Raw genomic sequence first — 14,310 nt, forward strand, 5'->3', positions numbered from 1 at the left:
TGACTTGCTAAGACCCAAATCCCCAGATTTTCTGATGTCCAGAGAGTAGTTTTCTACCATAACAGTTTTTAACTAGAATTCATGGACTCCTCAGGCAGTGGTCTCAAACTCCAATAGGTGGAAAACTCAATTGAGACACTTGTTTAACAGGCATCTGGTGATGGCCAAGGAATATATATGCATTTTTAACAATTCAGGAGGTCCTGGACCACAGTGCCCTGTGAGAGCCATAATGGACTTCAGGTGGTTCTGTTTAAGCCCTGAAACAATGACTACATAGATTTTTTTCTTTTTTCTTTTTCTTTTTTCTTTCTTTTTTTTTTTTTTTAATGAGAGGGTCCATAGGGATTTAGGAGACTTTGATTAGTTTCTCAAAGGGGTCTGCAGAATACTGTGATGCTATGAGGAGCAGTAGTTTACAAATGGAAGCAAATACTGGTAAAATCAGTCACAAAGCCAGCAACAAGAACCCTCTGCTAAAGGTCTAACAATTGGAGGAAAGACTACAAGTCAGATATAAATACTCAAGTAGTTCTGTAATCTAAACCAGTGTGCCCTATACAACACTGCTGTTTGAGAACATCCCAAAAGTTAATAGATTTGTTGGTAAACTGGTGTCTCAAAAAAGTTTGAGAAACATCGTTTTTTTAAAAATTTACATTATTATAAAAGTAAATAGATTTTAATATGCTGATTTGCATTGTGGGCATCTTTAAGTAGCATTTAGTATGTAGTGATTCCTAAACCTATTTGATCATAGAATCCTTGTAGAATGAGGTTTGAGAAATGCCCTTTGATGAGGGACAGATATTCATCTTTCAGTGGAGCATATAAAAAACTTTTATCATAACTCTGTCATGAAGAAAAATTTTAATTGTGTTCTAAATACTAAATAATAAAGCAGGGAATCATATTTTAGAAAAATTTTTATTAAAATAATATGGGGGAGGGGGGAAAAACCCTCAACATGGACTTATTCTTTGTTAGTTAATGGTAAATCAAAGTCTTACCCTAAGATGGAAATGTAACCTTTGTTTATAATATTATTAGGATTTAGAAGAATTTTATATTTTTTAAGAATCATAAAACTCATCCTATAATAAACTGACAATCATTATTTCAGATATTTTATAGCAGTGATTGGTGGACAGCTAAACATATTTGCCTGTGGATAAGCCTGTATGCCCAAAGTTTCTTGAAAGAAGACAGTCATAAAATGTTTAGGAAAAAAAAATAGATAAAAGGCCAGATTAGTTTAGCAGGGAAGATGAATTGATTGTATTCAGGTAAGATTTTCTGGGGAGGTGAGTTGGAGGAGAGGACAAACAGAATGGTGAAAGAAAGAGGAAAACAAGATTAATTGACTGAAAGAAAAAGTAAAAGGGGAAACCCTTTCCTAATTTTGTTGACGGTGAAGAGTCTGAGAAACAGAAAAATAGGTATGTGTAGGCAAATAGAAATTATGAGCTAAGATGTGATGAGTAGAACTCTAGTCCTGGGAGATATTGTAGGGAAAATAAGACAAGTTTGGGCTATGCTAGTCCATCCTTTGTGTTTAATTTTGCTTTAAATGGACTTCGACAAAATGAATTTATCACAGAATTATTTTTCCATAAATTAAGAACCTTCACAATAGCCCTTGGGAGAACACTGAGCTAATAGTAATAGGAAATAAGGACTACTAATTAATGGACCTCTAGCATAATCATTGCTTCTTGGGGACAAAAATGATTAGATTTAGGTCACACATTTTTCTGTCCTCTTTCACTATGAAGTTGTAAAGATGCATTGAATTGAAAAGCCTTTAGCACTCAATATTGTTAAATTTCTGCAATACAAGATTATTCTAAATCCAGATCATGAAGGTAAGACCTCTTCATATGGAATCCTCAGGCCCTACATAATTTTTTTTCATGTTTATTTATTTTTGAGAGAGAGAGAGGGAGGGAGAGAACCAAGCAAAGGAGGGGCAGAGAGACAGGGAGACATAGAATCCAAAGCAGGCTCCAGGCTCTGAGCTGTCAGCACAGAGCCTGACCCAGGGCTTGAACCCATGAATCATGAAATCATGACCTGAGCCAAAGTCAGATGATTAGCCGACTGAGCCTCCCAGGTGCCCCAACCTTACATAATTTTTAAACAAGTAGCACTGTTAGGTTAGAGGGTTTGGACCCTCAAAGATGTTTTAGGAAGGTGTGTGTTTCTTTGCTTACTTTATAAATACAATACTTGTAATGAGAATGGAGCTACACAAAGCCTTCTTATTTTTCTAGCTAAACTATTAAAGAATGAAGAAGAATTCTTCAAGTCTGAAAATTTGGCTTATATTCAGTTCCAAAGGAACACCTTTAAGATTTAGAAGGTTAAACCAGACCCTTCAACCACATGAGCAAAGCCTAAAAGAAATCAAACAGGCAAAATGAGAGTCAAGCAACAGCTAAATGATTCACAGTATATTTATTCTCTTTTCTTTTCATTTTTGGGTCATGATTTTCATGGTAGAATCTTAGTTATATGCTGATCGTCCATGTTTATGTTCTCTGGCATGCCTGTGGGTGAATGACAGGTGTGAGCAGGGCTGTTTAGAGGTAGACTTTAAGGTATGTGTGCCTAATATCAATTTAGAGATGAAATAGTTTTTGTAGGCACTTGTGGGTTTTTTTGGGTGTTTTTTTAAAGCCTTGTTTTACGCTTCAAGAACAGGATTAAATTCTACTGTTTAAGTTGGCTGACAGGGTCTCTCTCAAATTATCCGCAGAGGTACCATGACATTTTTGGTCCTCAGTGAAAACCTCTATCATACGGTTACAAGTCTGATGCCAGCGTTTTAAAATGTAACTGAAATGAAGTGGATTACCCATTAAATTGTCACATGTTTGGAACCCTCCTTTTAGATCCATGTGTTGAAGGTAAACTTTTTCACATGGAATCACCAGGCCTTACATTATTTCTAAGAGACTTTCCACATGTTTTCTCACCAAAGGGATTATATGCTTATCTTACAAGAGTGCAGATTTTTCAATTTGTTATTAAGCCTCAAGATAGTTCTTAAATGCCATGTATGTTTTAAGAAATGACATTAATAAAGAAGAATTCTTTCAATCTTTGAAAACTTGGTCCACAGTGTCATTTGGTGAGGTTAGTTCTATTCTCCATATGCTTGAAGTTTAAGATATTTTTCTGTATTCAGATGGTAGTGTGATGTAATTACAAAGGAAGAAAACACTAATTATAAAAGGGAAAAATCAATCTTTATTTTAAGTTGTTTTGTTCTTATGAAAGCAATAGATATCACAATTACTTAGACTGAAGTTATTTTTAAACATGATTTCATGAATTATGTAGTCTAGATTTAACAATTAGGTTGCTTCTTTTTAATGATATAGGAGGAATCCTTCTAAGGTCTTGAAAACTCCTTTTGTCTTGTCACTTTTTCTTTTAAGTTAAATTTTTATTTTAATTTCATACTTACAAAAATTATCCAGATTCATCAAATGTTAATAATTTACCACATTTCCACCTTTGCATTCACTGTCTCTGAAAACTTTTTTTTTCCTGAACTGAGAATAAATTACAGATATTTGTCCTTGTATGCTTCACTATATTTCTTAAAAACAAGGGCATTCTCTTTCATAATCACAGTATAGTTATCCATATCAGAAAATTAACAATCATGAAATAAGAGCATCAGATTGTAGACCTTACTCACATTTTACCAAATTATCCCAATAATGTTCTTTGTAAAAAAAATAAAATAAAGTAAAATAAAACACTGATCATGTATTGATTTCTGTTGTCATGTCTTTTTAAACTCCTTTTGACTAGAACGTTTCCTAGTCTCTGTGTTTCATGACATACCACTTTTAAAGAGTACAGACCAGCTGTTTTCTACACTTTCTGTCAATTTGGGTTTGTGATGTTCCCTTGTGACTAGATTCAAGTTGTGACAGACTCAAAAAAATAAAATTGTATATGATTGTACAACAACAAATCACCTTCCTGTTTATAACTCTGAGAATCAATATAATTATTTAGTTGTCATAGTTGTATCAAACAGAATACTCATCCCCAGTTCCCTAAAGACTCTTTTAGGAGATTTTATATGCATTTTTTTTTTTTAATTTTTAGAGAGAGAGAACACAAACGTGAAAGTGGCAGAGGGAGAGAAAGAATCTTAAAAGATAAGTGCAGAGCCCAATGCAAGGCTCAATCCCATGACCCTGGGGTCATGACCTGAGCCAAAATCAAGAGTTGGACGTTCAACTGACTGAGCCACCCAGGCGCCCCTATATTCATTTCTTAATAACAAACTTGGTTTACTTATTGAACTTGTTAGTTTTGATGGTTTATGGAAGCACATAGATTGTTTCAGTATTTACTGAGAAAACAAATAAAATGTACAAATAGATCTTCTCTTTCACAGTTACACCCGAGTGTTCACAGAAAGGAAGAAACTTTTTCCTCTCCATAAATGAACTCAAATTCTTAGCACAGCTCGTAAAATCCTTTTTGAAGCTGGAAGAAAATGTTGAAGAATTATTGGAAGAAATATTTATATCACTCAAGACACCCAGAAACCCTTCAGGTAACATGCTCCTTTGTTTGAATTTGTAAACCAACTCTTCTCTCTGTTTTCACTTCCTGCCACTAAATCTATACCATTACTTGAAAAAAAAATGCATGATAGAATCCTTTAAATAAATATTAAATATAATACACACCATAGAATTATATTTTCATCCTTTATACGTGGCAAACTCCATAATTCTAATTAACAAAGCATTGGAGGTCAATTCTGGATAATGATCTTTAGATAAAATCAGATTTTTTTTTTTTTTTAATTCAGAGAAACACAGCCTAGCCTATGGAAAAAACAAACATAGTGGATGATGTAGTATCTCCTCTTCTGCTACTAGCTGCCAGATGACTTTAGGCAAGATAGTTCATTTTTTTAGACCTCTGTTTTCTCATCTTCAAAATGATGGTGTAGGACTAAACTAACTTTCTCTCTCTCTCTCTTTTGTTACTACTACATGCTTCAGATCTCATTATGTTATGTAGGGTTGTGGAAATTCAATGATTTAGTGTTATGTATTTAAAAGAATGTCTAGTAGGTCACAGTCAGTAAATGAGAGCTGTTATAAAAGTAATAATAATTATATAATGTTTTAAGTTTAGTCTTCACAAAATCCTTTCGAGGCAAACTGTGCCATGTATGTTGAAATAATGTTTCTAGATTTCAAAATCTAGATAGTTAAAATATGTTCCCTGTGTTCCTATCTGTACTTCCAAATATTTTCATCTGTATCAGAATAAACCATACAAAATTCTCTTTTGCACGATACCATATATCATGTTAAGGACAATTAATAGAGCTTGTGGCTGCGTTTGCAAAATGACGTGAGAAAACCAGATGATTAACAATCAATCAGAAGATTTCAAAACCCAATTTCTTAGTAAGAAATTACATATACTTTAATATGTTTACTTTTCCATTTCTTTAGTTAATTTGCCTGGGTGAATAATATTGGGAAAGTTATAGGGTCTAAGTTTCTTTCGTTTTAAGCAGAGCTTATATTTCTATGTGTCAGATTACATTTAAGTAGCACTGTGAAATTATAAAGTAAAGTAGGTCATTTTTTCAAGTTTGGAGATAATTTGAAGAAAAATGGAGGTGGATTTCAGGTTTCTAAAAGCTATTAAAAAGTCTAATAGGAAAATAATAAAAATATAAAGACAGAAAATATGAAAATTAAAAGACAGAATGGAAAAGTAGATTTAATTAGGAGATAATATGAACCCTAGCGGGTCTTCTAGATTTAACTGACTGGGTCAGAGAAAGAGCTGAGTAGATAAATATGACATCCTAATTTTTTAGTGACAAGTTGGTGCCTCAAGCAGTTGACAGTTGATGTTGGTACTCATCCACCATGGTTGGCTATGATTTTGCATCTCTCATCCACATCTCTAGCAGATCTTTTCTGAAGTGTGAATCAAGAAATAGAGTGGACTCCAACACATATAGCCTCTTACCTCTTTGGACTCATATTGGTCCAACACTAGGCTCTAGAGAAATTAGGTGGATTTTAAGAACTTTATTCCTTTAAAGAGCAGCATAAATTCAAAATCAGAATTGTCTTAGAGAAGTATTATGAAGATACAAAACTTAATGGCTAATGATAGAGGCAGAGGTTTGACATACTGATTTCAGAATAAAAGGAGAAAAGGAAAAGCTGGTCCAACTTATTTAGATTAAGACCAAGAAATGTTGAGACTTGCAAATGCTATATATTTGAGAGAAATAGTTATCATTAAAGAATAAAATCAACAGAGAAAATAAATAATTATGCTACATATACTGCCTTACCCAAATTTGTCATATAAGCAGCATGGCAGATAAAAGTAACTCAAGTTCACATTAATAAGAATGCATTATAGAAACACAGTTGTGGGTTATTGAACGTAGTATGTGGAAGGTATTTTGAAGGACAGGTATAAGAAATATCTTAAGTACTAGACTATCCCCTTGTGATATATGCGTTCTTCATTGTTGAAATTCATGTTGTTTAAAACAAAGCTAAGATTGATTTAATCTGACATAACTTTATATAAATGGCTCCCTGAAAAGAGTGATCTTGAGGGAAATTGTCAAGAAAAACTTAAATGTTTTATTCAGTACAGCCAAGTTAATCAATTCTTATCAAAAGCATAGTTTTTTTTTTTTTTAAATCAGGAAGGAAAAGATTCCTTGAAATGGATGATTAAAGAAACCAAATGCATCTTAAGTTATCCTGATAGTTAATGTTTTGCTTGGAAATCTTGTGTGGGAGGGAATAGCGAAAAAAAAAAAAAAAGATCAAGTCATTTGGTTTCCTGTGTATTTCTTTTGATTGGAGCATATTTTGCTAATAAAGATCTTGGAAAGAGTTGCCTACTATGTCCATGTAACCAAAACAATGTGATGAAAGTGAGGGTTTTTTTTTTTTTCTTATTGTCCAGATGTTTTAAAAATATCCAGGTGCTTAACATCACACGGAGAAAATATAAAGATGATTAAATATTTTACTTTTTACTTTGATGTTTACCATTATATCGTCAATTTAGCTAAATTGGCCATGCTCTTAGTAATTTGAATATGATACAATAGATTTTGTAGACACATAAGCATTTTCAGAGAAAAAAAGATATTTAGTTATTATATTTATTTGGTTTTTTTGTTTCGTTTTGTTTTTTCGTCACGACTTGATGGTTTTCTGTTTTGGTCATTTCAGTAAATGATAGCACATTATTTGACTGTAATGGTGCCTTACTGTATTTCTTTTAGTTGATCATGTCTTCTGGAGTGGCCTCAGGTTTGATTTATGGGGCACTTCTAATGCTCCTTTGGAATAAAGTTGTTCTTCGGGCAGTTCCTCAAATTTTCCAAAGGTGGCATCTGAGATTTATCTAAACCAGGAGGTTTCTTGGCCCTCATTTTTCTTTAGCCCCAGCAATGACAAAGAGCAATGGCTGCTTCAATTGGATGTAAGAAGAACACTTAGGGTTTGTCTCAGAAGAATCAAAGATTTCAGATCTTCTGAAAGATTGTTTGTACTCTTAGGGGGTCTTAAGAGGGGTCAAATGGCTTCTAAGAGTTCCTTAGCTAGATGGTTAAGGGATTGTATTAGGGAGGCGTATGTAGTTAAGGTAAAGAGGCTCCTAGGGTTTGTAAAGCTCATTACACTAGGACTTTAGCTGTTTCTTGGGCAGAGAGGTCGAAGGCTTCCACATTGGAAATTTGCAAGGTGGCCACCTGGGCTTCTCTTCATACTTTTTCATAGTATTATCTCTTGGATGTAGTCTCTTCCACAGATTCAGCTTTTGGTGGGAGGTTGCTTGTGAGCCAGAAAAGAACAGTGAAGAAAAGAAAGACTTGTAGTTCCCACTTAGAGCTGCCAACAAGGCAAGTTGCTTTGTAGTGCACACAATGGGAGCCTATGAAGACCAATTTGGGTGTGAAAGTGGATGTCACAGGGAAGTACTGCCAACCTCTACTCTCTATGAAAGAAAGCGACAGTGTGGAAACTAACCAGAAATGTAAAATGAACCACAGCGAACTCTTTAGGGAGAGACTGTTACGCAGCTGGCATTCCTGTGACCCTCTGCACTCTACTGAGGTCCTTAATCTGGGCATCCTCTTAAGGAAACCAGTGTTGACTGTATATAAATAACTATGTTTTAGAGTGATGAGCCAAAAATGATCTACTTTTCTAGACAATGCTAGTAAGTGAATAGAATTTTCAATATATATTTAAATAGGTAAAATACTTTGCACATGTTCACAGAGCTCATAAAGTTTGACAGTGCCAAATTTTGATGTTGACCATTTGGAATTTCAAGTGAATGCAAAGATGCCATAATTCACTAAAACCGTAAGATATTTTATTAGTCTAGAATCGGTCCTACTAATACTGCCTTAAAATGATACCCTTTGCTCTTTATATAGGATTAGGTTTAAATTTTTTTTTTTTTAATTTTGGGGGAAAGATTGTATCCTAAAAGTTAGCATAACAGCTTCATAATTCATTTTCTGTCTTACTGTAGAATTGCTTACCAGCAACAGAAGTCTTGGGAAGCTTAGCTTTTTTTATTCATCTTGAAAATAGGCAAATGGTTTGTATAAACATCAAGACATATTACTTTGAGTGAATAAGCATAATGTATTTGGAAGTGAAAAGACAAATATAAGATAATTAACTTTTTTTGTAAGTCTTAAATGATAGCTGCACAATGGCAGATAGTTATCTCCAGAAATAGATCTGCAAAGCTTGTACTTTGAACTAGTGTTATTTTTCCAGAGTAAGTATCTTTTTAAATTAGCTGGCTTTATGAGCTATCTGTAGAAAAGTAAGGTGACGTTAAGAATCTAAGCATTGTCCCTTCACGTCATTAACAATTTTATCTTTATTATGTCTTCTTCTTTAAAATTTGTTTTGAATAGTAGTCCATGCATATAGGAAAACTTTTAAGAAGACAAAAGAGTAGACTGTAAATGAAGTCTTTTTCCACTCTACTTGTGTAGTTTTCCTTTTTAGGGACAACTACTATTCACCAAGTTAAAATAACATGGAATCTTGTCATACGATGCAGAGCTGCTTTTTTATTAACAGTTATATAGAAAGACCTCATTCTTTCTAATAGCTGAATAATTTTCCATTGGTGCATGTACCATAATTTCACCAGTTCCTAACTGATGAGCATGTAGGGTTCTTTTTTCCTCTCCGTTTGCTACCACAAACAATGACACAGCAGATTTCCTTGAAACTATGTCTTATATGAGCACATATGTATCTGGCAGTATACTTCTGAAGTGAAATTGCCAAGTAAAAAGTTATGGTAGTTAAGAGGATAAGAAGACAAGCCATAGACTGAGAAAAATGTTTGCAAAACACATCTCTGGTAAAGGACTTGTATCTTAAATATGCAAAGAACTCTTAAAATTCAACAAGAAAACAACAACAACCAAAAACACCAAAAAACAAAAAACCTCAATTTAAAAAAAGAGCAAACGATCTGAACAGACTCCTTACCAAAGAAGATATACAGATGGGAAATAAGCATATGAAAACATGCTCAACATCATATGTCATCAGGGAAATGGAAAGTGAAACAAAGAGATACCACTACATGTTAGAATGGCTAAAATCTAAAACACTAACACCACCAAATTCTTACAAAGACGTGAAGCCACAGGAACTCTCGCTCACTGCTGATAAGAATGTAAAATAGTATAGCCTCTTTAGAAGATGATTTCATTGTATCTTATAAAGCTAAACACTGTCTTATATGACCCAGTAATCACATTCCCAGGTATTTATGCAAATGAATTAAAAACTTACGTTCACATAAAAACCATCATGTGTGTGTTTTTAGCAGCTTTATTCATAACTGCCAAACCTTGGAAGTAACCAAGATGTCCTTTAGTAGGTGAATGCATAAACAAATTGTGGTGCATCCAGAAAGTGAAATATTATTCAATGACAAAAACAAATGAGATATCAAGCCACAAAAATACATGGAGGACTCTTAAATGCATACTGCTAAATGAGAGAAGCCAATCTGAAAAGACTACATACTATATGATTCCAATTTAATGAACTTCTGGAAAAAACAAAAGTATAGAGATGGTAAAGAGCAGTGGTTTTCAAGGCAAGGGAAGAGAGGGACAGCGGTGACTAGATGGAGCACAGGAGACTCCTAGAACAGTGAAATTATTCTATATGATAGAGTAATGGTGGACACATACCATTATGCATTTTCAACCCATAGAATACACAACACAAAGAATGAATCCTTAATTTCCAAATAGATTAAAGATGTAAATGTGAGACCTGAAACTATAAAAATCCTAGAAGAGAGCACAGGCAGTAATTTCTCTGACATCATCTGTAGCAACATTTTTCTAGATATGTCTCCAAAGGCAAGAGATAGAAAAGCAAAAATAAACCATTGGGACTATATCAAAATAAAAACTTCTGCACAACAAAGGAAACAATCAACAAAACTAAAAGACATTCTACAGAATGGGAGAAGATATTTGCAAATGGCATATCAGATAAGGAGTTAATATCCAAAATATATAAAGAACTTATCAAACTCAACACCCAGAAAGCAATCCAATTAAAAAATGGACAGAGACATGAACAGACATTTCTCCAAAGAAGACATCAAGATGGCCAACAGACACGTGAAAAGATGCTCAACATCCTTCATCATCAGGGAAATGCAAACCAAAATTTATTGAGATACCACCTCGCACCTGTCAGAATGGCTAAAATTTAAAACACAATAAACAAAAAGTTTTGGTGAGGATGTGGAGAAAAAGGAACCCTCCTGCACTGTTGGTGGGAATGCATACTGGTGTGGTCACTGTCGAAAACAGTATGGAGTTTCCTCAAAAAGTTAAAAATAGAATTACTCTACAATTCAGGAATCACATTACTGGGAACTTACCGCCCCCAAAATACAAAAACGTTAATTCAAAGGGATATACGCACTCCTATGTTTATAGCAGCATTATCTACAATAGCCAAATTATGGAAGCAACCCAGGTGTCCACTGACTGATGACTGGATGAAGAAGATGTGTGTGTGCGTGTGTGTGTGTTTAAGCGTATGTACACACACACACACACACACACACACAAACACACAAAATGGAATATTATTCAGCCATCAAAAAGAATGAAATCTTGTCATTTGCAACAATGTAGATGGAGCTAAGAATGTATTATGCTATACGAAATAAGTCAATCAGAGAAAGACCAATATGATTTCATTCATATGTGGACTTTAAGAAACAAAAGAGATGAACATGTGGGAAAGGCGTGATAATGAGAAGAAAGGGAAACAAATCACAAGAGACTCCTAATGATAGAGAACAAACTGAGGCTTAATGTAGGGGAAGGGAGTGGAGGGATAGGCTAAATGGATGATGGGCATTAAGGAGGACACTTGTGATAAGCCCTGGATATTGTATGTAATTATGAATTAATTCTACTTCTGAAACCAATGTTGCACTCTATATTAACTAAAATTTGAATTTAGAAGTATGCTTGGGCTATTAATTTTTTTTTAAAAAGAAACAAACAAATAACAAGCAAAGGAAAAAAAGAGAGAGGGAAACCAAGAGATAGACTCTTAACTATAGAGAACAAACTGATGGCTACCAGAGGGGAGGTATGAGGGGGATAAGTGAAATAGATGATGGGGATTAAGGAATGGCCTTATCCTGATGAGGCTTGGTGACATATGGAATTGTTGAGTCACTATATTGTACACCTGAAACTAATATAACACTGTATGTTAACTATACCTGAATTAAAAACTTAATTAAAAAAAGAATGAATCCTAATGTAAACTATAGACTTTAGTTAATATTAATAACTACTGGTTCCTCAATTGTAAAAAAATATACCACACTAATGCAAGGTGCAACTGAGGGCAATCTGAGGGCAGAGAGAAAGAATATATGGGAAACTCTGTACTTTCTGCTCAACTTTTCTGTAAGCCTAAAACGCTCTAAAAAAAAAAAAAGTCTACTAATAAAAAATATATAGTATGGACATTTTGAAAAAGAGTGCTAAGTCAGTTTGTCCTATCCATTTTGACTGCTAATGGTATTTTTATGCAGAATTATTTTATAGCTTTTGCATTTAGTGTCCTTTTGAAAAATCTTCTGTACACAGATCTTTTGAAAAAGTATTCCATATTTTAATACCTTGTAGTTTCATTTTTCTTTATTTAAAGATCTTTCATGGGGCTACTGGGTGGCTTATTTGGTTAAGTGTCTGACTCTTGGTTTCAACTCAGGTCATGATCTCACAGTTGTGTGAGTTTGAGCCCCACATCCAGCTCCTCACTGACAGCGCAGAGCCTGCTTGGGATTCTCTCTGTCCCTCTCCCACTCATGCTGTCTCTGTCTCTCTCTAAATAAATAAATAAACTTAAGAAAATATTTCATTAATCTAGATTTTATTTCAGTGTTAGAATTAGTTATTTATAATACCATTTTTTTAAAAGACAATAAAATGCAAGCCATGGTGAAAGCAATTTGTGTTAAATGATACAACGCTGATCTAAAACCCTCTCTATGTTGTGGTTTGTGTTGAGAAATGAAGCAGGATTCCTAAACTATAGTCCACAGGCCCTTGGGGTTAATGAGTGCCCTACGCAAAAGAGCCTGGGAATCCCCAATATTATTTATGTGTGTATGTCTGGGGGTGCGAGTGTGCGTATGTGTGCACATACCTACTATGCAATCATATGGTGCATTTTGGCTGGAGTGTTCTGTCACTTTAATCAAGTTCTCAGAAGTGTTCACAAACCCAAAATGATTAAGGAACTCCAGAGTAGGTGGGTGGGGAGATGTGGAAAATGGATGATGGACATTAAGGAGGGCACTTGTTGGGTGAGCACTGAGTGTTATATGTCAGTGATGAATCACTGGATTCTACTCCTGAAGTCAAGACTACGCTGTATGTTAACTAACTTGAGAATAAAAAAAAATAAAGTAATAATAATAAAGAAACACTACAGTTGAGGAAAACTTTTCCTCAGAATAAACTCTGATAAAATTTCCAAAAAGGATATTATTGTTAACCAAAGGGAGTTTTTACCTCTCTAAGGAATGTTTTGGTTTTGTTTTTTTAAAATATAATTTGTTGTCAAGTTACCTAACAATACAGTGTGCTCTTGGCTTCGGGAGTAGATTCCCATGATTTATCACTTACATACAACAGCCAGTGCTCATCCCAACAAGTGCCCTTCTCAATGCCCATTACCCGTTTTCCCCTCACCACCCCCCCATCAACCCTCAGTTTGTTCTCTGTATTTAAGAGTCTCTTATGGTTTTCCTCCCTCTCTGTTTGAAACTTTTTTTTTTCTCCTTCCCTCTCCCATGGTCTTTTGTTAAGTTTCTCAAATTCCACATATGAGGAATGTTTTTGTAAATTATATTACTTAGAAATCATTCATGATTATGCTCATAGAACCACACTTAGAAAAAAACAAAAAACAAAAACCACACACATCTGCTAAATGAATCTATCAGTCAGAGCCCTATTGATAAGAATCAAGTAGATTTTGAAATTTGTTTACTCAGGATGTAAGCAGAAACTGACTCTTAGGATCCTAAAAAATGTTTCTAAATGCCTCAGAATATATAGTTCATCATAATATGTCAAATCTAGGCAAAAGCAAAAGGTAAATGCTAAATCATTTATTTAAAATTAAACTGTAATTAATAAAACCTTAATGGAAAAGTGGAAATATTTCTTTTTGGCATATTTTTAAATTACATTTTTGTAGCTCTATTTTTTCCCCATGGAAAAGACTTCCTTAATTCTCAAAGATAAAGGTAAGGAAATAATTCCGTTTTAAGAGCTGGAGATTATTTCTTATCCCAGTGTTTGTATTTTTCCAAAGGATTATTGTTATATTTATTAATAATGTAATTTTTCATGATATGTTGATGTTTATTCATGTACTCTTTTTCTTCCTCATTTCAAGAAATGAAGTATTAATGTGCTAAGGAACACCATCATTTCTTAAATGCACCATTCTTTATTTAGAATTTAAATTTATAAGTGAAAAAAGAAATTCATTTTAACTTTGTACTCTTATCCTACATTATCAACATGACAATGAATAATGACAAAGGGATCTATATTTTACAGATTACATAAGCATGCATATCAAATTTGAATATAAATGGCATACAAATTTCATCAAGTTGTATATATGGAAAGGGACACTCTATATTTTGATCCTG

At 33.9% G+C, this 14,310-nt stretch overlaps 1 protein-coding gene across 3 annotated transcripts in view; it reads left to right on the forward strand.

The window, feature by feature from the left end:
* KIAA0825 (KIAA0825 ortholog) overlaps positions 1-14,310 on the forward strand; it is a 391,857-nt gene that overhangs the window by 98,776 nt on the left and 278,771 nt on the right. For all 3 annotated transcript variants that reach the window (XM_040448484.1, XM_040448497.1, XM_040448491.1), the window contains one exon: positions 4,424-4,585. In XM_040448484.1, the coding sequence (XP_040304418.1) occupies positions 4,424-4,585 (162 nt within the window). The remainder of the gene's footprint in view (positions 1-4,423; positions 4,586-14,310) is intronic.

The sequence above is a fragment of the Herpailurus yagouaroundi genome, unplaced genomic scaffold (assembly GCF_014898765.1).
Source record: "Herpailurus yagouaroundi ecotype Mexico unplaced genomic scaffold, PumYag 29, whole genome shotgun sequence".
Lineage (NCBI taxonomy): Eukaryota > Metazoa > Chordata > Mammalia > Carnivora > Felidae > Herpailurus > Herpailurus yagouaroundi.